The sequence below is a fragment of the Anabas testudineus genome, chromosome 18 (genome assembly GCF_900324465.2).
Source record: "Anabas testudineus chromosome 18, fAnaTes1.2, whole genome shotgun sequence".
Lineage (NCBI taxonomy): Eukaryota > Metazoa > Chordata > Actinopteri > Anabantiformes > Anabantidae > Anabas > Anabas testudineus.
Window position 1 is genome coordinate 24,215,369 of NC_046627.1, and position 23,139 is coordinate 24,238,507.

General features: G+C 42.2%; 2 protein-coding genes across 2 annotated transcripts; both read right to left on the reverse strand.

Moving 5' to 3' along the window:
- Positions 1-2,051: 2,051 nt before the first annotated feature.
- LOC113157804 (ladderlectin-like) lies at positions 2,052-4,404 on the reverse strand. Its single transcript, XM_026353425.1, has 5 exons — positions 4,344-4,404; positions 3,079-3,188; positions 2,732-2,866; positions 2,552-2,663; positions 2,052-2,119 (listed from the first exon to the last, which is right to left on the reverse strand). Exons 1-5 carry the CDS (start codon positions 4,402-4,404, stop codon positions 2,052-2,054), a joined length of 486 nt encoding a protein of 161 aa, XP_026209210.1.
- Positions 4,405-12,257: 7,853 nt separating this feature from the next.
- LOC113157805 (type-2 ice-structuring protein-like) lies at positions 12,258-16,243 on the reverse strand. Its single transcript, XM_026353426.1, has 5 exons — positions 16,183-16,243; positions 14,595-14,704; positions 13,277-13,411; positions 12,797-12,905; positions 12,258-12,325 (listed from the first exon to the last, which is right to left on the reverse strand). The coding sequence occupies exons 1-5, from the start codon at positions 16,241-16,243 to the stop codon at positions 12,258-12,260; spliced, it is 483 nt and encodes a 160-aa protein (XP_026209211.1).
- Positions 16,244-23,139: the final 6,896 nt, after the last annotated feature.

Consider the following 23,139-nt stretch of genomic DNA (forward strand, 5'->3'; position numbering starts at 1 on the left):
ATAATTTAAAAGATCAAAGTCCTTCATGAGAACAGCGTTCATGCTGCACAGTTGTCGTAAATCTTCCTTCAGAATGACAGAATGACACAGCAGATGAGTTTTAGTTTGTATTTTTCCTCTTTATGTTCTACTTGCTACCGCTGCACATACATTTGCCCTTTGGAGATAATACAGTTGGTTTTTTTTTTGTATAATTTATTGACAAATAACCACCAAATGCTTGATTTCATTGCTGTTTATCAAATGGGACAAAAGACAGAGCAACTTAAGTGTTATTGTGCACAGTGGTGGATCAACAGCAGATGATCACTAAGTGTTGTATCAAACTTGCAGCTGTTCCACCAGCAGAGCTTGATACAAAGATCCAAGAAGGTAAGCTGGTCAGTTTTTGTTTCTTAGCGTTTTCTGATTATGTTTTACTGCTGCACTTTTTACATTTTGGTTCACTCTCACGGCTCTTGACAGGTTTTGTCAAACTGTCTCACCAGTGCATTAATAAAACTGGTTCTTTGTTGATTGACATTTTATGTATGCTTCCTTTGATCAGAGTCATGCAATTCATGCAAGTCATGCAATCCACTGTCCCAGTGGTTAGACTGGTTATAACGGCCACTGTTTCTTCTACGTTCCAACAGAGATGACTTGGGCTGATGCAGAGGTAAAACCATCGTAATCCGGATTTAGTGTAAAATGTGTAATTATTTATTCAAACAGATTTAGAAAGTTTCACATAGGTGGCAGACTGGAGCACCTTCAGTGAAATGAGCAAAACCCTCTTCAGACTAACATTTTTTATAATGAATTAGTGCCAAACTAATGCCTTCAACCCGAAGACACAGCTCCAAAGCCTCTGTTTTTCTTGTTTCTGTTTCTTGTTCTGATGTTTTCTCACATTTTAACAGTCTAATACTTTTCAAGATGTCAAATCTACAGAGTTTCAGGGATTTTCAACAAAAAAGACAGAGAAATATTGTCCATGGCTCTAATAACATTAACCCTAGCCTTCATATATACAAGAGAATGATCCGGTTAGCCGAGTAACCGGGTTTCTGTGAGTGAAACTCTCTCCATCTGGAGCTATTTATAGGTACGGTACGCTCTTTAAGTCACCCTGCAACAGCAAGAGTAAGGTTACGTGGACACCAGAGATCCAAAAGAGAAGGTGGTGACATCAAAAAAACCCTACACCAGAACTAGGCACATATATACAGGCCGACCAGGGTGCCCTGAGGGGAGCCAGGACTGCGCAACGGATGAAGGTCCAGGCTGCCACAGATATGCCAAAAAGGCAGCACCCAAAACACAACCAACACACACAAATACACTCCTCTGGCAAAAGCAAAGCTAAGGAACGGCTAGTGGCTGAGCTAGATGGGAACGTGGAAGCAGCATCTTTGAGGTCCACTCCTGGGGCATGGTAAGCATCCTACACCTCGGGTCTTAAAAAGCGGTTGAGGCCGCGAAGGTCCATAATTGGGCGAAGGCCACCGTCAACACCTCCACCGCTGTGTCCTTCTGGAGGAGGAAGGAGAGCTCCTCCCTGAGGATGGCAGCATGCTGGGGACCAGTCACTGTCATAAACAACAGGAAGGATGTCACTGGAGGCCGGCGCTGAAACTGGAGGTGGTACCCACAAGTGATAGTGGATAGTTCATGATAGTGGGACGTCGGCGGAAGGTTGTGAGCTACTGGCCAATATCACCCAGGCCCCAAGCTCCACCCAGGCTGCTGCCTGGAGTGACAGGTGAATGGGGATGGGGAACTACTGTCAAGAAGACACTGCATTTTAATCATCTCTGTTTATTGGAAATTAATCTCCATGTAATGGGGATTAAAGTGTTATATGTGTAATAAGGTTTATGCTTCTGTGTGCTTCAGGTGTGAAGAGTGAGAATCACAGAACAGCTGTTTTTCAATGCTTGAGCTTCTTTATTTAAGAGTGAAGAACTAAATGACCGTGTTTCTAAAGCAGTGAAAGAAACATGGATTACTTCAGAAAAGATGGAGATACACAAACAATAATTACAAGTCTACATAACTCTGATCTCTTATCATTGCTTTTTGGCGCAAACAGATGCTTTTCTGTAAGAGCAGTGATGATCTTCAAATTTCTTCAGATCTGTGGAAAAAAACATTGAATGGTTATTTAGACATAAATTGTGTATATATTTGACACAATTAAGTGTTGGAAACAGCAGATACTCTTTTTGAATGGAGAGAGTAGCTGTTGTCTTTAACACTACAGGATGTGTTAAATTATGGGTAATTTGTAGGAAAAGATATTTGATCTGAATAGTTAGAGAAGAAGAGTAAGTTACTGCAAAACTCTAAAAATCTATTCATCTGACATAGTGAGATCATTGTCCTGCAGATTTGAGACATTCAAAATAAAAACCTTGTTTTTTAAGCTTTTCAAAATTGCAAATTGCATTATAAACTGAGCTCTCTGGTTACAGTCAGCAACAGAGGTTATGTGGCTGCTCCTATTTATTCAACATCAAACCCTGCTCCAACATAAAAAAATAAAATGTTTATCAAAAAATGAATTTACCTCCAAAGTTCATCAGCAAACAGTGCTGTCCTGAACCCAGGTTATTGGGCTGTCCTGGAGCCCAGTATTGAAGCCTGAAAGCTGTACCATCACTCCAAAACCAAGTGCCCTCCTAGAAAACAATTGGAGGATTTCAATTGCTTGTATGTTTTAAACAAATGTATTATTTAATAACTGTACCTGTTGTGCATCGGAGCCTCCGATCCAAGTCAGTGGATATGCATGAGTGAGCTTCAGTATCATACTCTGAATCACATGATGCTCTTCAAAGCTGTGCACTGATGCAAGGTTTCCACCATGGTACAGACAGTTTTTCTACAGAAACAAGAAAAACAGAGACTTTGGAGCTGTGTCCTCGATTAAAGGTGTTTGTTTGGCACTAATTCATTATAAAGAATATTAGTCTGAAGAGGGTTTTGCTCATTTCACTAAAAATGCTCCAGTCTGCCACCTATGTGACATTTCTAAATCCATTTAATGAATAATTTATTAAATTTTACACTAAATCCAGATTACGATGGTTTTACCTCAGCATCAGCCCAAGTCATCTCTGTTGGAACATAGAGGAAACAGCGACCATTGTAAGCAGTCCAACCACTGGGACAGGATGCTGCCCTCTTGATTGCATGACTCTGATCTAAGGAAAAATGCAGAAAAAAAGGTTTTTATTAATGCACTGGTGAGACAGTTTGAAAAAAACTCTAGCGTATAGTCAATGGGATGTAAAGATTCGGGGAAGTCTCTGATGCATCTACAAATGTCCACAGTTCTCAGTTATATGACCTATAGTTATGAGATGCCAACTGTTAGCCAACTCATAGAAATACAACCTAGACTGATAAAAATATCCTTTTGGATCGATTTTAAAAAATTAGGGAGCTTTTATAACGCAGATCAAATAAAACTAGTCCTTGTATGAACTATTTACTCTTTTGTCCGTAGGAAATAGATTTTTTAAGTAAAATCAAACTATTTATTATAAGTAAAGTCAACATATTTTTTCATAATGAAGTTTTCTTAGTTAAGATAGTTCTGTGATCTACATCATTTGAACTATTCCAACGTCTTTCTTAAAGTCAAACTTACTTCACTTTGTGAACATCCATATTACTGACTGAGTGCCTACTTGTTTTTTTTACCAACGTGCTTTTGTAATTTTAAAGTTAGATTTACTCACATTTTCTATTCGGCAACTAAATATTTCTTCTAAGAACTGCAAACGACTGATCTGTGTGTTGTTAGCTATTAAGTAACCTACTCTACTCTGGTAAAAATGGCATCAACTCAACTGCTATTGATGCACCACCGTGCACAATAACACTTAAACAAAAACTGACCAGCTTACCTTCTTGGATCTTTGTATCAGGCTTAGTGACACTTAGTGACTCAGATCATCTGCTGTTGATCCACCACCGTGCACAATAACACTGAAGTTGCTCTTTCTTTTGTCCCATTTGATAAACAGCAATCAAATCAAGCATTTGATGGTAATTTATCAATGAATTATTCAAAAAACAACTTAATTATCTCCAAAGGGCAAATGTATTTTGCAGCAGTAGCAAGTAGAACAAACAAGAGAACATAAAGAGGAAAAACTACTGCTGAAAACACAAAAGTGTCATTCTGAAGGAGGATTTACGACGACTGTGCATCATAAACACTGTTCTCATGAAGGACTTTGGTTTTTTAAATTATTTATAAATGAGTAATGAAGAAATGTCTCATCAGAAAGTGCTCATTTTATTTCATTTTAAGTTGCCTTTTCCTGGTCTTAGCTCTGAACAATACTCACCAGCAGCTCTGGTCAGAGCCATCATGGCACAGACAAGCAGAGACACAGTCAGCATCTTCATGGTGGAGGTGATGATAATTATCTTCATCAAAGAGAAACAAACATGTTAGTAATGTGAATGTGAACACTACACTAGATATAACATATAATAATGTCGTCTACAACTGTAATTCATGCTGTCGATGTCTGAATGTAGACGGGAAAAAACGTCTTGAAGCGAACCTGTCTCCTCAGTGTCAGCGTGGAGCTTCAGTCTTCCTCTGTGTGACTGTCGAACAAGACAAAGACCAGACTTTATACCTTTGAGAATGAGCTCTGTTAGTTTGAGACAAACATCTTAACACACTCCACCCACTGTAATATATAAGGAGCTGTAAATGATATGGCTACATGTGAAGTCGTGTGGTGAATGAGTCAAAGTCAGATAAACCAAAAGTCCAAAGAAAAAGATGAAAGGTAAAGTTAAAAGAATGAGATGGTGAAAAAGGAAAAGATAAAGAATAAAAGATGAAGGATAGATGGAAAAATTAAACCTAACACAGAGAAACATTTTATGATTTTTCAGATTTTGGAACATTTTATCACTCGATAGTGAAGAGAAATTTAAAAAAGGTGTCACATATTTTGTCTCTGTCTAATACGCTGTGGGATTTATTACTGAATATCTTAAGTTTTGGAGTGAACTACATTATCAGACAAACTGTAACCAGTGGATAATAAAATGTAAGTAGGTAGGAAAGCTGTTTGTTGGATGGATGAACTGACCATTTGTTCCAAAGCCCATGTGAAGCAGGTGTAAATATTTGCAGAGAATATAAGTACAACAGGGTGTTGGTACCGTGGGTAAATATACATGAATTTCTCTGGAAATGTTTAATAAGCTCCTCTGTAGAAAAAAGCAAATAAAAGAGCCACAAAAACTTAAAAAAAAAAAAAAAAAAGTCAGTGTTATTTAACACCAACGTATCAAAGCAGAGTCATTGTAATATTATTACATTATATTATACTGTTATATTATTATATTATTACAATATTACTATTGCATTAAATATCATTGTATATTTCATTAATTACTGTCTTTAACACGACGTTGGTAACTTGTCTGGCTCCAGTTTACGACACCTCTATTTAAATATTATTTTACAGAAGATCCGGCCCAACTTCCAAAGAACAGATCATGAATGTAGATCATAAAGATAACAACAGCAGCATATCTGTGCTGTGATCTACATCATTTGAACTATTCCAACATCTTTCTTAAAGTCAAATTTACTTAACTTTGTGAACATCCATTTTACTGACTGGGTGCCTACTTGTTTTTTTTACAAATGTGCTTCTGTAATTTTAAAGTTACATTTACTCACATTTTCTATTCGGCAACTAAATATTTCTTGTAAGAACTGCAAACGACTGATCTGTGTGTTGTTAGCTATTAAGTAACCTACTCTACTCTGGTAAAAATGGTCAAATGAGATGAGACTGTCTCTGGTGTCAGACGTAGATGTCCTCCTCATCTTTCTCCCCCTGGTCAGTAACCTTTGAACCTATCTCAGATTGGTCCGTGGCTGAATATGTTCTTTTGTTCACAAACGGCACATGAAGCAGATTTATGGTCAACTAGTAGAGTACTAGACACCTGAAGATTAGATTAGCTATCAGAGCAGCAGCGCTGCCTCCTAATGACTCCAACTAACATACTGTACTTGTACTTGTGTGAATGCTACGCGAGGCCTTTTGAATTTAGCATTTATTCAGCATCAATGTTATTTTCAGAGCTTTCAACCAGTTCCTACAGCAGCTTTATTGTTGGCTTTACATGAGTTAGTTACAGTTTCTAATCTGCTGTGAGGCCTTTTTAGCTGACAAAGCTCCACCAGTGTCAGCTACAAATAACGAACAAATCTTTTTGCTTTAGACCAGCTGTTAAATGACTGTTGATAGTTGATGTGCTACTTCATTTAGATAATGAAGAGCTTAAGAATCTGTGTAACTAATGTATGTAGCAGCTCAACCCCATCATCAATACAAGAGCTTGATGAGAAATGAATGCAACTGTTAATGTTGTTTGTTTTTTTTTGTTATTATGTCTGAAGTGTATTCTGTAGCAGAGTAAACGATCTATTTAACTTCGGCTTGACTTTATATTTTCACAGAGTCTCTAGTGAATGATAAATAAAGTTGGTATTTTAAAGAAACACTCAACAATTTCAGCCACTATTGTCCTGCTGATAAAACACTGCAATTAGTAGGTCCTTGGGTCTCTTAGTTTGCCAGATAGTCTCACACCAACCTGGGAGTGAGTCTATCCAGCACTAACAGTTGGACTGATTATCTTTTACTGTGTGTGTTTTGCCCTAACCTGAATTGCTCTCCTTCTCGACTTGCCTTCCTCCCTGTATTTGACCTGCTTCTTTCTCCAGTCCCTCCCCGTGTCCTACTCTGCCTCCTTGTTGGACCTCTCTGTGTATGACTTTGGACCGACTCCTAGATTCTGTCTTTGTATCTACTGTCAACTTCCTCCTGGAGCAGCTTATTTGTGTTTTACCCCTGGCTGCCTTATTACTCGTATGTTTGGATTGTAAATGTTGGATTGCTTGATCATTGTGCTTCTGCATTGACTTTACACGTCCCTGTAAGCAGCCATTAGGCTTTAGCTCTGTGCCCCAGGATGTTCTGTTTCCACCTGCTTCTCTCAGCTCCACGTCCTGTTTGATTTTCACCAGCCATCTTGGATTGTGACACATCTTCACCTCTTGCCCCTCACCTCCACACCACTTCCGGTTCATCATCCCCTCGCCATCTCTTCACTTCCTGGCTCACGTCGCTGCTCTAACTCAGGTAACCACTTGTCATCTGGTACATCTGCACCCATCATACTCCAGTGAGTCTCACCATATGATATTAGTATTCGATACAGTGTGAACCCGGCTTACTCTCTCTTCTCCTAGACCTCCACACACACCCGAAGCCGTTCCTCTTTAGCTGCGATTCTTCACGTTATTATTTTATTATTTTCTCTTATAAACTTCTTTAAACTCATCCTGTTTTCCAAGTGGTGTCTGGTCATGGAGTCTGATCCCAGCCCCGTGACAAATGTGGACAAAAGTGTTAATGTTTCTGGCAGGTGTGAAGAGTGAGACTTACAGAACAGCTGTTTTTCAAGTTTTTAAGGGTGAAGAACTAAATGACTGTTTCTTAAGTGGTGAAAGAAACATGGATTACTACATAAAAGATGGAGGTATAGAAATAATCAGTCTACATAAGTCCATTTCTCTGATCATTGCTTTTTAGCGCAAAAACAGTTAGTTTTACAAACACACACGAGGAATTCAAACATAACAATTAAGTGTCAAAAAGAGCAGATGCTCTTTTTGAATGGAGAGTAGCTCTAGTCCACCCACTCCCAACCTGTGTAGCTTAATCATCAGCCCATCCTTCCACATCATGTCATAAGCTTTCTCTACATCAAAAAACACGGCCACTACCAGCTCTTAGTTCGCATGAACCCTTCTTATCTCGTGCTACAAACATGACACTGGATCCATAGTAACTCTCCGTTTCCTAAAACCACTTTGACACTTCTCTAGATAATATGTGAGTCTATCACGCTTCTCCTGACTAAAAATTGTGACGCTTCACAGAGTTACGTTAGCTAACTCGATCACCGGGGGTTTCTGCTCGTCAAAACCAGAGCTCCACTCCCACCCTGCAACTCCAAGACTATCTTTTTCTTCTTCTGTGGGGTTATAAGGCAGCTGGCATCAACAAATCTTGCAGTGCTGCCAACAGAACTTATTGCACCTATTCGCCGGTCTGTTCTCCTCCTGGCATGGGTGAGCGATCCCTCGCCAGTCTTTGTGTGTGTAGTGGGCTAGTGGAAGTGGCATGAGAAGTCATCGATGGCGACTTTAGCCCTTGTCTGGTGGGGGTCAGGCCAGCCAATTTTCCCCGTCAGACCGGGGGAATAGCCCCGGTTTTGTCTCCTCCTTGGTTCTCCCAGACTTTTTGGGAGGGTCGAAGTGACTCAATTACTGGTCCCTTGTTCAGGCTGGCCTCCCCTATCGGCAGTTTTCAGCTATGGCAATGACTCTTCTCCAGATCCAGTGTTTACAGGCCTTGTCGCTAGAGCAGCGAGGGTCACAGGTCATCGTGAGCAGCCATTTTGCCAGGCCTGCCGCCTTGCACAGGTTGCACAGTTTTTCAGCATGGCGTGACATCCTTCCCGTTGTTTACGACAGTGACCGCTCCCTATCACGCTGCCATCCTCATTGTGGAGCCATCGACCCTCCTCCAGAAGGCCACAGTGGGGGAGGTGTTGGTGGGGAATGCCTCCGCAGGCTTCTTCTCATGTTACTTGCTGGTTCCCAAGAAGGACGGCGGCCTCCACCCAATCCTGGACCTCAGTGACCTTAAGTGCTTCCTCAGACCTGAGGTGCAGGATGCTTACCATGCCCCGGAAGTGGACTTTAAAGAAGCCTACTTCCACATCATCATCTGGCCCGGCCACTGGCAGTTCCTTCGGTTCAACTTTGCAAATAGTTCTGGGTGGAGAGATGGTCTTGGAACAGTGGAACATGTTATGCTGAGATGTAGGAGGTACAACTGTGAAAGAGAGATTTTAGTGTCAGTGGATACATTGCTGTCAGGTGTGACAGGAATGATCGAGTGGCTGGTGGGTGCATAACACTTGTAAAAAAGGGTTAAGTGTAGAGTTTTGGGATCTGATCTGGAATATGAAATGGTAAAGGAGAGTGGGGTAATCATAAACTTTTCTAACCCTTGTAAGAGGTTAGTGTTAACTAGGCTGGATGGGATTGAAGGGCTGGATTTGGAGAGTAGTAGGGAATGTGATTACTATCCTGGGAGACAGAGCCAGGAGTGATACAGTTCAGAGAGGAAAACACTCAGGGTACCAGAGGTTAGCAGAGGGTGGTCAGGACAGAAGGCAGGTCCAACGAGGGAGAGTCCGGCATAGACAGGTTCTCGGTCAGGCAGGGGTCATAAAAGATAATCAGTCCAACAGTTAGTGCTGGACAGGTCCTCTTTCAGGTTGATGTGAGACTATCTGGCAAACTAAGAGACCCACGGACCTGCTAATAAATGGACAGGGGAGAAACAGGTGCAGGCAAATGGCAATAAACAGGTCACCGGAGAGAAGAGCGAGAGAAAACAGGGAACGGACAAACCAGGAAATCAGAGGTAGACAGGCAGGAGGAGTGGGAATCATGACACCATTACATGGAAAATTAGGGATGGCAGCTGAAGCCTCATGAAGCTTCCACGGGGTTCATCTGATCGTGCCAGAAAATGAACTAAAGTTGCGGGGCTTTGAAACCACACAGAACAGGGACCCTCCTTGTCAACCACCCTCCTTGTCCTTGTTATACTTCAATATGTGTATAATAAAAAGCGTAAAACAAAACAATTTGTGATCATTTATGTGAGAAGTGCTTGTGTTAACTTGTGAAACAGGGTAAAGTTAAAATGACTGCATGGGATACAGTTCACAGATTTATATTCAAAAACAGGATTTTCATCTGTGGCTGACGACTTCATCAGCCTTGGAGAAAATCCTCACAGGGCACAGAGGAAGCTGGTGTGCACAAAAATATAGAAAATGTATTAAGTTTAAAATTAATTAATTTTAAGGTATAAAGCAAAAGGATTTGTTCGTTATTTGTAGCTGACACTGGTGGAGCTAAGTCAGCTAATTAGCTCACAGCAGATTAGAAACTGTAACTAACTCATGTAAAGCCAACAATAAAGCTGCTGTAAGAACTGGTTGAAAGCTCTGAAAATAACATTGATGCTGAATAAATGCTAAATTCAAAAGTACAGTATGTTATTTGGAGTCATTAGGAGGCAGCTCTGCTGCTCTGATAGCTAATCTAATGTTCAGGTGTCTAGTACTCTACTAGTTGACTATAAATCAGCTTCATGTGCCGTCTGTGAACAAAAGAACATATTCAGCCACGGACCAATCTGAGATAGGTTCAAAGGTTACTGACCAGGAGGACAAAGATGAGGAGGACATCTATATAACACTGAGCCCACGATGGACAAATTAATTAGCACAGATATGCTGCTATTGTTATCTTTATGATCCACATTCATGATCTCTTGTTTGAAAGTTGAACCAGATCTTTTGTAAAGTAATATTAAAATAGAGGTGTCATAAACCGGCAGCCACAGAATAAGACAAGTTACTAACGTCCTGTTAAAGACAATAAGTAATGTAATATACAATGATATTTAATGCAATGGTAATATTGTAATAATATAATATAATAATATTGTAATAACCCCAGCAGTTTTTTTTCTTCACATTCAGAGGTTTTGTCAAACTGTCTCACCAGTGCATTAATAAAACTGGTTCTTCCTTAGATCAGAGTCATGTAATCAAGAGGGCAGCATCCTGTCCCAGTGGTTGGACGGATTACAATGGCCGCTGTTTCCTCTATAATCCAACAGAGATGATTTGGGCTGATGCTGAGTTAAAACCATTGTAATCTGGATTTAGTGTAAAATTTTATGAATTGTTCATTACAACGGATTTAGAAAATTTCACATGGGTGGCAGACTGGAGCACCTTTAGTGAAATGAGCAAAAGTTAGTCTAACTTGTTTAGACTAAGTGCCAAACTAATGCCTTCAACCCGAGGACACAGCTCCACAGTCTCTGTTTTTCTTGTTTCTGTTTCTTGTTCTAATGTTTTCTCACATTTTAACATTCTAATACTTTTCAAAATGTGAAACCTACAGAGTTTCTGGGATTTTCTACAAAAAAGACAGAGAAATATTGTCCATGGCTCTACTAACATTAACCCTAACCTTCATATATACAAGAGAATGATCCGGTTAGCCGAGTAACCGGGATAACTCAGACTAAGACACTATCTCTTCCCCCGGACCCCGAGGTCAGGTGCGAGGATATTCTTCAGGACACACAGGTTGCCCAGCCACGCCTCCTCAGGGGAGGCTATGAAGCGACCGTGGAGGCGTGTGCACACTGTTTGTTTTATTGGAATGTGTCTCATAGTGTCGTGATAGTGGGATGTCAGATGCCCATAGCACCTACAGCCGGTGGGGCGTCAGCAGCCAGGCAAGGTCACCCAAACCCCAAGCTCCTTCTGGGCTGCGGAGGCAGGAGGGGCAAGCTGTTTCCTGGAGCAACAGGTGAACAGGGACCTGGTACTACTGGCAGCATCGGTCTGCTCCCTAGAGCACTACGCCAGGCAGGAGGAGGTCGTTCTGGCCTCAGACACTACCCTGGGTGGCCAGAGGTACAAAGCCAGGTCAGTACTATTAATGTAAAACAACAAACATATATCTATTTTTGTAACTCCATGAAAATTAGGCTCATAAAAAGATTTTCAATTGCCTAAAGAGGAATAATAACACACTTGTTGACTGAGGTTCTCATAACTGATGCATGAAAGGGTCAGATTCTAAAAGCCTCCCTACTTACATAAATTAGTTTATTAGTTTCCAATATCTATTTTTTCTACCTTTTTTTGTTAATATGTCTGAAGTGTTTGCTGTAGCAGAGTAAAAGAACTATTTAACTTCAGCTTGACTTTATATTTTCACAGAGTCTTTAACAAATGAAAAATAAAGTTTGTACATTTTTTAAATAACTATTGTCCTGCTGATCAAAAACTGCATTTCTGTAATGGAAATGAATCTCCATGTAATGGGGATTAAATTGTAGTGTGTGTGTGTAAAAAGGTTTATGCTTCTGGCGGGTGTGAAGAGTGAGACTCACAAACAGCTGTTTTTCAATGCTGGAGCGTCTTTATTTAAGAGTGAAGAACTAAATGACTGTGTTTCTAAAGCAGTGAAAGAAACATGGATTACTGCAGAAAAGATGGAGATACACAAATAATCATCAGTTTACATAACTCCATTTCTCCGATTATTGCTTTTTGGCGCAAACAGATGCTTTTCTGTAAGAGCAGGGCTGATCGTCAAATTTCTTTAGATCTGTGGAAAAAACATTAAAATATTGTTAACATTGTTAGGCATGAATTGTGTATATAATTCAAGGTTTAAACAAACACACACAAGGAAGTCAAACAAACATATAACTCACAAATGGATCATACATGTTTATTTTTTTGGCTCTGTCAATGGAAGTTGTCTTCTATTTGAAATTAAATGTTAAAGAATGGAGAGAGTAGCTCTTGTCTTCTACACTGCAGGATATGTTGAATTATGGGTAGTTTGGAAAGATATTTGATCTGAACAGTTTGAACAGTGTCCTGCAGCATTGAGACATTCAAAATAAAAGCCTTGTTTTTTAAGCTTTTCCAAATAAAAGGAGGATATTTTTTCTAATTTCAAATTGTATTATTATGCATCAACAACAGAGGTGATGTGCCTGCTCCTATTTAGTCAACATCAAACCCTGCTCCAACATAAAAAACTAAAATGTTTATCAAAATTTGAATTTACCTCCAAAGTTCATCAGCAAACAGTGTGCTGATCCCATGTTATCAGGCTGTCCTGGAGCCCAGTATTGAAGCTTGAAAGCTGTACCATCACTCCAAAACCAAGTGCCCCGCTAGAAAGTGACAGAGGATTTCAATTGCTTGTATGTTTTAACCCTTTTCTGCATTGTGGTCACTACAGTGGACAGCTACTCAAAAGCTGTTCTCTTGTATATGCATGGGTTCGTGTTACTAGAGCCAAGGACAGTGTTTCTCTGTTTTGTAAAAAATCCAGAAACTTCATAGGTTCAACATTTTGAAAAGTATTAAAATGCAAGAAAACATCAGATCAGTACTATTAATGTTTTTTTTTTTATAAAAACATCAAATATATATATATTTTATTGTAACTACTTGAAAAATAGGTTCATAAAAACTATTAGACTGAGATTGTCATAAGTCTTGCATGAAAGGGTTCGACATATGTATTATTTGGTAACTGTACCTGTTGTGCATCGGAGCCTCCGATCCAAGTCAGTGGATATGAATGAGTGAGCTTCAGTATCATACTCTGAATCACATGATGCTCTTCAAAGCTGTGCACTGATACAAGGTTTCCACCATGGTACAGACAGTATATCTACAGAAACAAGGAAAACAGAGACTTTGGAGCTGTGTCCTTGATTAAAGGTGTTTGTTTGGCACTAATTCATTATAAAGAATATTAGTCTAAACAAAGTTTTGCTCATTTCACTAAAGGTGCTCCAGTCTGCCACCTATGTCAAACTTTCTAAATCCATTTAATGAATAATCAATTACATTTTTGTCATGGTTCCAGCCTCGTTGCTGCCAGTGCTTCCTGCCGTGCTTTTATTTTGTCGGTTTTCTGTTTCCCTTTCCCGGTCTGGTCACATACACTCACCTCATTGGTCACACCTGGCTCCCCCACACTATAAATACCGGCCTGCTCACCTGTTTCCCCTGCCAGATAGTTTGTTCTCCCTACCCGGACACTATCCTGCATCGTGATTGGACTGTTTGGATTTTTCAGACTCTGCCTGTTCTGGACCCTGTCTCTTGCCTGATCCCCTGGTACTGTGAGTTCTGTTTCTCCCCTGTCTTTCTCCCCTGCTCATGGTACCAGGCCTGTCCCTGTCTACCCTGAATTCCCCCTCGCTGGACCAGCCTGACCTGACCCTGCTTCCCCTCTGGTTCAGGGAGTTTTCCCTCTGTTCGGTTTCTTCCCCTGTTGTCCCCTTCCCTGCTCTGACTGCTTGGACCGCTTTTGTGCTTCGACCTGGATTGTCCTTCTGTTGTGGATTTTGCCTGCCGGACCTTTCTCTGAACCGCCTTATCGTGTATGACTTGGACAACCCTCGACCTCTGAGTTTGGCCTTTCGGATTTATTGTTTGGACTGCCTTATTCGTCACCATAGACTGTTCACCCACGCTGTGTTTTGGACTTTGGTTTTTATCACGTACAGTGACTGTCATTCTACTTCTGCAATACTCTGTTTACACTGCTGGATACTCTTCACGGGTTGCCACTATTAACCATCTCCATTGTCCTCCATTTTGTTCCATGTGCTCGCCGTTTGTCGGCCATCTTGGTTTCTCGTCACTTCCGGTTTCAACCCACACCACCATACTCATCCTATGTCATCTCCCCCCATCTAGTAACTGCTGACTTCACCGATTTACTGTTGATCTGTCGTTGCAAGGAAAGGTTTACTACTCAGTTCTGTCCTTTGTATCTCTGGCCATGGAGTCCTTCCTCCAGCACATGACAATTTTACACTGAATCCAGATTACAATGGTTTTACCTCAGCATCAGCCCAAGTCATCTCTGTTGGAACGTAGAGGAAACAGCGGCCATTGTAACCAGTCCAACCACTGGGACAGGATGCTGCCCTCTTGATTGCGTGACTCTGATCTATGGAAGAACCAGTTTTATTAATGCATTGATGAGACAATTTCACAAAACCTCTGGATGTGAAGCTCAAGAGTGGTGAGAGTGAACCAAAATGTAAAAAGTGCAGAAGTAAAACATAATCAGAACACGCTAAGAAACAAAAAATGACCAGCTTACCTTCTTGGATCTTTGTATCAGGCTCTGCTCGTGGAACAGCTGGTGACACTTGGTAACTGAACTCAACTGCTGTTGATCCACGTTGGATCACAAAAGATCGGGTTCAAGTTTCAAACAAGAGATCATGAATGTGGATCATAAAGATAACAATAGCAGCATATCTGTGCCAATTAATTTGTCTAGGGTGGGCTCAGTGTTATATTAGTATAACATATAGTATATAGTTACTGGGATGTAAAGATTCTGGGAAGTCTCTGATATAACTACAAATGTCCACAGCTCTCAGCTATAAGACCTATAGTTATGAGATGCCAACTGTTATCACACTGATAAACATACAACCTAGACTGATAAAAATATCCTTTTGGATCGATTTTAAAAAATTAGGGAGCTTTTATAACGCAGATCAAACAAAACTAGTCCTTGTATGAACTATTTACTCTTTTGTCCGTAGGAAATAGATTTTTTAAGTAAAATCAAACTATTTATTATAAGTAAAGTCAACATATTTTTTCCTAATGAAGTTTTCTTAGTTAAGATAGTTCTGTGATCTACATCATTTTAACTATTCCAACGTCTTTCTTAAAGTCAAATTTACTTAACTTTGTGAACATTCATATTACTGACTGGGTGCCTACTTGTGTTTTTTTTTTTACCAATGTGCTTATGTAATTTTAAAGTTACATTTACTCACATTTTCTATTCGGCAACTAAATATTTCTTCTAAGAACTGCAAACAACTGATCTGTGTGTTGTTAGCTATTAAGTAACCTCCTCTACTCTGGTAAAAATGGCATCAACTCAACTGCTATTGATGCACCGTGCACAATAACACTTAAACAAAAACTTACCTTCTTGGATCTTTGTATCAAGCTCTGCTGGTGGAACAGCTGCAAGTTTGACACAACACTTAGTGACTCAGATCATCTGCTGTTGATCCACCACCGTGCACCATAACACTTAAGTTGCTCGGTCTCTTGTCCCATTTGATAATCAGCAATTAAATCAAGCATTTGGTGGTAATTTGTCAATGAATTATAAAAAAAAAAAACTTGATTATCCTCAAAGTGCAAATGTATTTGCAGCAGTAGCAAGTAGAACAAACAAGAGAACATAAAGAGGAAAAACTACTGCTGAAAACACAAGTGTCATTCTGAAGGAGGATTTACGACGACTGTGCATCCTAAACGCTGTTCTCATGAAGGACTTTGATCTTTTAAATTGTTTATAAATTATTAAAAAAGAAATGTCTCATCAGAAAGTGCTCATTTTATTTCATTTTAAGTTGCCTTTTCCTGGTCTTAGCTGTGAACAATACTCACCAGCAGCTCTGGTCAGAGCCATCATGGCACATACAAGCAGAGACACAGTCAGCATCTTCATGGTGGAGGTGATGATAATTATCTTCATCAAAGAGAAACAGACATGTTAGTAATGTGAATGTGAACACTACACTAGATATAACATATAATAATGTCGTCTACAACTGTAATTCATGCTGTCGATGTCTGAATGTAGACGGGAAAAATCGTCTTGAAGCGAACCTGTCTCCTCAGTGTCAGCGTGGAGCTTCAGTCTTCCTCTGTGTGAGTGTCGAACAAGACACAGACCAGACTTTATACCTTTGAGAATGACCTCTGTTAGTTTGAGACAAACATCTTAACACACTCCACCCACTGTAATATATAAGGAGCTGTAAATGATATGGCTACATGTGAAGTCGTGTGGTGAATGAGTCGAAATCAGATAAACCAAAGGTCCAAAGAATTAGATGAAAATCAAAAGAATTAGATTATGAAAAAGGAAAAGATAAAGAATAAAAGATGAAGGATAGATGGAAAAATTAAACCTAACACAGAGAAACATTTTATGATTTTTCCAATTTTGTCACATTTGATCACATGACTCAATAGTAAAGAGAAATTTAAAAAAGGTGTCACATATTTTGTCTCTGTCTAATACGCTGTGGGATTTATTACTGAATATCTTAAGTTTTGAAGGGAACAACATTATCAGACAAACTGTAACCAGTGGATGATAAAATGTAAGTAGGTAGGAAAGCTGTTTATTGGATGGATGAACTGACCATTTGTCCCAAAGCCCATGTGAAGCAGGTGTAAATATTTGCAGAGAATATAAGTACAACAGGGTGTTGGTACTGTGGGTAAATATACATGAATTTCTCCACAAAAAAAAAAAAAAAAAAAAAAAAAAGGTCAATGTTATTTTTCACTGGCAAACAGCAAAGTATCAAAGCAGAGTCATTATAATATTATTACATTATATTATACTGTTATATTGTTATATTATTACAATATTACTATTGCATTAAATATCATTGTATATTTCTTTACCAGGGCGTTGTTAAATTGTCTTATTCTGTGGCTCCAGTTTATGACACCTCTATTTAAATATTAATTTACAAAAGATCCGGCCTAACTTCCAAAGAACAGATAACGAATGTAGATCATAAAGATAACAACAGCAGCATATCTGTGCTGTGATCTACATCATTTGAACTATTCCAACGTCTTTCTTAAAGTCAAACTTACTTCACTTTGTGAACATCCATATTACTGACTGGGTGCCTACTTGTTTTTCTTTTGACAATGTGCTTCTGTAATTTTAAAGTTACATTTACCGTATTTTCCGCATTATAAGGCGCCTAGAATAGACGCTACAGTAGAGGCTGGGGTTACGTTATGCAACATTAGATGGAGCTGCGCTAAAGGGAATGTAAACAAAACAGTCAGATCGGTCGGTCAAACTTTATTAATAGATTACAAACCAGCATTCTGACAACTCTGTTCACTCCCAAAATGAAAACTCATGGCTCACCATTGGAGGTGAGCCATGAGTTTTGGCTTGCTGACATCTGCGACGACTGCATCATCGGCCTGGACCTGCTAACCTGCTGGGGTGCGCCTGTTGACGTGTCGGGGCTCGCCCTATGCTTCGGCACGGAGACCGTGCCACTTCAGTCGGGCCGGATAGGGAGCATCAAACCGGGCTCATCGGCGCGCTGAGGCCAACGCACTCAAGCCGTCACCTCCATCAGCCAGCATCCCGACAACAGAGACCGCCGACGCTGTGAGGGAGCTGGGTCAGCGGAGCGGAGCACATCTGGGAGAGCAGCAGAGAGAGCAGCTACAGCAGTTGTTAGCGGAGTTTGTGGACATTTTTGCTGCATGTGATGAAGATTGCACCAGAACAGGGCTGGTGCAACACCACATCAACACCGGTGAGGCCCAGCCCATCCGCCTGCGACCCCACCGGCTGCCTCTCTCCAAACGCCAAGCGGCAGCGGAGCTGATCACCGCCATGGCCGCGAACGGCATCAGCCGTCGGACAGCCCCTGGGCGGCCCCAGTGGTGATGGTGAGGAAGAAAGGGGGTGGCTGGTGGCTCTGTGTGGACTACAGACGCCTTAACGCCGTCACTCTAAATGACTCTTATCCACTACCCCGCATCGATGACGCTCTGGATTATGTGGCATGGTCATGTTGGTTCAGCTCCCTGGACCTGAGGAGTAGTTACTGGCAAGTGGAGCTGGCCCCGGAGGCTCGAGCCAAAACGGCTTTCACCATCGGCCAGGGACTGTGGCAGTTCTGGGTCATGCCATGTGGACTGTGTAACGCCCCCGCCACCTTTGAGAGCCTCATGGAGCGGGTGCTGAAAGACATTCCCCGGAGCCGCTGTGTGGTGTATCTGGACGATCTGTTAGTGCACGCCAGAGACTTTGAGGGTGCGCTTGCAAACCTGCAGGAGGTCTTCACCGTCATCCGTCAGGCTGGGCTCCGGCTGAACCCGGCAAAGTGCAATCTGCTGGCCAGAGAAACGGCGTTCCTGAGGCACGTGGTCAGCGCACACGGGGTGTCCACAGATCCGGCCAAGGTATCGGCAGTCCAGGACTGGCCGACGCCCACCACCGCCAGTGAGCTGAGGAGCTTCCTGGGGCCAGCCTTCTATTACCGGAGGTTCCTCCGGGGCTTCGCCACTATCGCCAGCCCGCTGCATCGGCTGACAGAGAAGGGCAAGCGTTTCGAGTGGTCCAGCGCCTGCAACGCCGATGCCCTCTCCAGGCGACCCTGCGCTGCAGAGGAGTGTCGTCACTGCCAGCGTCAGGAGGAGAGGGAGCGGGGACCCGAGGCAGCCACCACCCGCCTAGGAGTCGACAGCGCAGAGGCAGAGCAGCTGTCCACTGGGGAACAGTTACGCCATCACCAGGGGGCCGATCCTGTGCTATTAATGGTGAGAGGCTGGCTGGAAGCTCAGCAGCGTCCAGACTGGCCAGCAGTGTCTGCAGAGGAGCCTGAGGTGAAGGTCCTCCATTCCCAGTGGGGCAACTTGGAGCTTCATGACGGCGTGCTGTACCAACGGTGGCGAGCGCAAGACTGGGGGTTGGACAAGCTGCAGCTTCTGGTTCCTCGCACCCTGCGGCCCGAGGTCCTCCAACTGGTCCATGGAACGACAGGGGCTGGTCACTACGGAAACACCAAAAGGATTCGCCGTCTGAGGAGCCCCGATGGAGAGCGTCGGGGTGGACATTCTAGGGCCGTTTCCCCACACAGAGTCCGGTAACCGCTACGTCCTCGTTGCAATGGATTATTTCACTAAGTGGCCAGAGGCGTATGGCCGGACCTGAGCGCCATCACATCAGCACAGAAATTGGTGAAGGAGATGTTTGGGGTTTGGGGTTCCTGCAGAGCTCCATAGTGACCAGGGGCTTAACTTCGAGAGCCGGCTGTTTAGTGAGGTGTGCCAGAGGATGGGAGTGAGGAAAACACGGAGCACTCCACTTCACCCACAGAGCGACGAGCTGGTGGAGCGTTTCAACCGCACCCTGGCCACCCAGCTTGCCATCCTGCCCAGCCATCACCAGCGAGATTTGGATCAGCACCTGCCTCTGGTCCTCTGGTCATACCGGACTGCTGTACAGGAGTCCAGCCAGTGCACCCCTGCTGCAGTGATGTTTGGCAGAGAGCTCCGCACCCCACTTGGTCTTTGGATCGCCACCAGAACCGGAGCTCGCTGGCGGCCCAGAGATGGACTACTACAGGCGCTTTAGAGAGAGACTCAGACTGGTGCATGATTTGACCCGACGCGCACAGAAGGACGCTGGGGTCAAACAGAAAAGAGCGTATGACGCTGGGGGTGGGGATCAGGAGAGACCGGCGCGTCAACGGCGCCGGCCTGATCATTTGAGGGACTTTGTTGCATGGAGGTTAGTGGGGACACTTAAACCTCTTAGCGGGGGGCTGTGTAGCGACCCAGAGGTGGGGCACATTGTTCTGTTGGTGTTTGACTGTTCCAGTTCTTGTTATGTGTTATGTGGTTCTTCTAATTGGTTCTTTTATTTTGTAGTGTATATAGTTGTGTGATGTCAGGTGTGCTTCCGGGGGGTGAGGAAGAGGGAACCCGGGAGAAACAGGCGGGAGATTTACTGCTTCCGGGAGTGACTGAATGGGGATCTGAGACCTGTTGTCACTGTGTGTTATTTCATAGAAAAATAAAAAGAGTTGTTCACTCTGAGGCTCGTCACAATATATAATATATTAATCAGAGCCAAAAATAAAGTTGGACTAATTATGCTTCCTTAGGAAGTTCCATTATCTACATCAGATTTGCTGGATGACCCCGGCCCACCTTAACCTGGATACTTCACCATCCAAAAAGTCTCTGAGTTGAACGTTCGTCTTCTCCGTCTTCTACCCTTCTCTGCTTCTGAATGTTAATTTAAATATCGCCCTCCTTCTGACTAAAAATGGTGACGTTTCACAGAGTTACGTTAGCTAACTCGATCACCAGGGGTTTCTGCTCGTCAGAACCAGAGCTCAACTCCCACCCTGCAACTCCAAGACTATCTTTTTCCTCTTTTGCATTGCTGCCAACAAACGAACTTATTGCGCCTATTCGCCGGTCTGTTCTCCTCCTGGCATGGGTGAGCGATCCCTCAACGGTCTTTGTGTGTGTAGTGGGCTAGTGGAAGTGGCATGAGAAGTCACCGTTGGCGACTTTAGCCCTTGTCTGCTGGGGGTCAGGCCAGTTTTCCCTGTCAGACTGGTGGATTTCCCCTGGTTTTTTCTCCTCCTTGGTTCTCCCAGAGTTTTGGGAGGGTCGAAGTGACTAAATTACTAGTCCCTTGGTCAGGCTGGCCTCTCCTATCGGTAGTTTTCAGCTATGGCAGTGGCTCTTCTCCAGATCCAGTGTTTACAGGCCTTGTCGCTAGTCGGTCGTGTCGGTGGAGGATGCCTCCGCAGGCTTCTTCTCATGTTACTTGCTGGTTCCCAAGAAGGACAGCGGTCTCCACCCAATCCTGGACCTCAGTGACCTTAAGTGCTTCCTCAGACCTGAGGTGCAGGATGCTTACCATGCCCCGGGAGTGGACCTTAAAGAAGCCTACTTCCACATCATCATCTGGCCCGGCCACTGGCGGTTCCTTCGGTTCACCTTTGCAAATAGTTCCAGGTGGAGAGATGGTCTCGGAACAGTGGAACATGTTATGCTGAGATGTAGGAGGTACAACTGTGAAAGAGAGATTTTAGTGTCAGTGGATACATTGCTGTCAGGTGTGACAAGAATGATCGAGTGGCTGGTGGGTGCATAACACTTGTAAAAAAGAGGGTTAAGTGTAGAGTTTTGGGATCTGATATGAAATATGAAGTGGTAAAGGTGTGGATGGGAAAGGAGAGTGGGGTAAAAGGTTAGTGTTAACTAGGCTGGATGGGATTGAAGGGCTGGATATGGAGAGTAGTAGGGAATGTGATTACTATCCTGGGAGACAGAGCCAGGAGTGATACAGTTCAGAGAGGAAAACACTCAGGGTACTGGAGGTTAGCAGAGGGTGGTCAGGACAGAAGGCAGGTCCAACGAGGGAGAGTCCGGCATAGACAGGTTCTCGGTCAGGCAGAGATCATAAAAGATAATCAGTCCGACGGGGTTCATCTGATCGTGCCAGAAAATGAACTAAAGTTGCAGGGCTTTGAAACCACACAGAACAGGGACATCTGGTGGTGCACTGCAAGTATATCATCTGCTTCAACCACTCTCCTTGTCCTTGTTATACTTCAATATGTGTATTATAAAAAGCGTAAAACAAAACAATTTGTGATAATTTATGTGAGAAGTGCTTGTGTTACCTTGTGTAGAGGAGTGTGCTTGTAAAACAAGGCCAAGCTAAAATGAATGCATGGGAGACAATTCACTGATTTTCATTCAAAAACAGGATTTTCTCAACTGTGCTGGGTTTCAGCCTGTTTCATCCGTGGCTGACGACTTCACCAGCCTTGGAGAAAATCCTCACAGGACACAGAGGAAGCTGGTGTGCACAAAAATATAGAAAATGTATTAAGTTTAAAATTAATTTTAAGGTATAAAGCAAAAAGATTTGTTCGTTATTTGTAGCTGACACTGGTGGAGCTTTGTCAGCTACAAAAGGCCTCACAGCAGATTAGAAACTGTAACTAACTCATGTAAAGCCAACAATAAAGCTGCTGTAAGAACTGGTTGAAAGCACTGAAAATAACATTGATGCTGAATAAATGCTAAATTCAAAAGGCCTCGCGTAGCATTCACACAAGTACAAGTACAGTATGTTAGTTGGAGTCATCAGAAGGCAGCGCTGCTGCTCTGATAGCCAATCTAATGTTCAGGTGTCTAGTACTCTACTAGTTGACCATAAATCAGCTTCATGTGCTGTGTGTGAACAAAAGAACATATTCAGCCACGGACCAATCTGAGATAGGTTCAAAGGTTACTGACCAGGAGGAGAAAGATGAGGAGGACATCTACGTCTGACACCAGAGACAGTCTCATCTCATTTGATGCCATTTTTACTATTTTTACCATTAGAGTAGAGTAGGTCACATAAAAGCTAATGACACTCAGATCAGTCGTTTGCAGTTCTTACAAGAAATATTTAGTTGCCGAATAGGAAATGTGAGTAAATGTAACTTTAAAATTAAAGAAGCACATTTGAAAAAAAACAAGTAGGCACCCAGTCAGTAAAATGGATGTTCACAAAGTGAAGTAAGTTTGACTTTAAGAAAGACGTTGGAATAGTTCAAATGATGTAGATCACAGAACTATCATAATTAAAAAAACTTCATTATGAAAGAATATGTTGACTTTACTTATAATAAATTGTTTGATTTTACTTAAAAAACTTTACTACAGACAAAAGAGTAAATAGTTCATACAAGGACTAGTTTTGTTTGATCTGCATTATAAAAGCTCCCTAATGTTTTAAAATCGATCAAAAAGGATATTTTTTTATCAGTC

Excerpts from the sequence above, each read along its gene's own strand:
- LOC113157805 (XM_026353426.1), bottom strand. The coding sequence starts at position 16,243 with ATGAAGATGCTGACTGTGTCTCTGCTTGTATGTGCCATGATGGCTCTG. Across the intron at positions 12,906-13,276 it reads GAGGCTCCGATGCACAACAG|CGGGGCACTTGGTTTTGGAG; the intron begins GTACAGTTACCA and ends GTCACTTTCTAG. Across the intron at positions 12,326-12,796 it reads TTTGCTGATGAACTTTGGAG|ATCTAAAGAAATTTGACGAT; the intron begins GTAAATTCAAAT and ends TTTTTTCCACAG.
- LOC113157804 (XM_026353425.1), bottom strand. The coding sequence starts at position 4,404 with ATGAAGATGCTGACTGTGTCTCTGCTTGTCTGTGCCATGATGGCTCTG. Across the intron at positions 3,189-4,343 it reads GGCTCTGACCAGAGCTGCTG|ATCAGAGTCATGCAATCAAG; the intron begins GTGAGTATTGTT and ends ATTTTTCCTTAG. Across the intron at positions 2,664-2,731 it reads GAGGCTCCGATGCACAACAG|GAGGGCACTTGGTTTTGGAG; the intron begins GTACAGTTATTA and ends ATTGTTTTCTAG.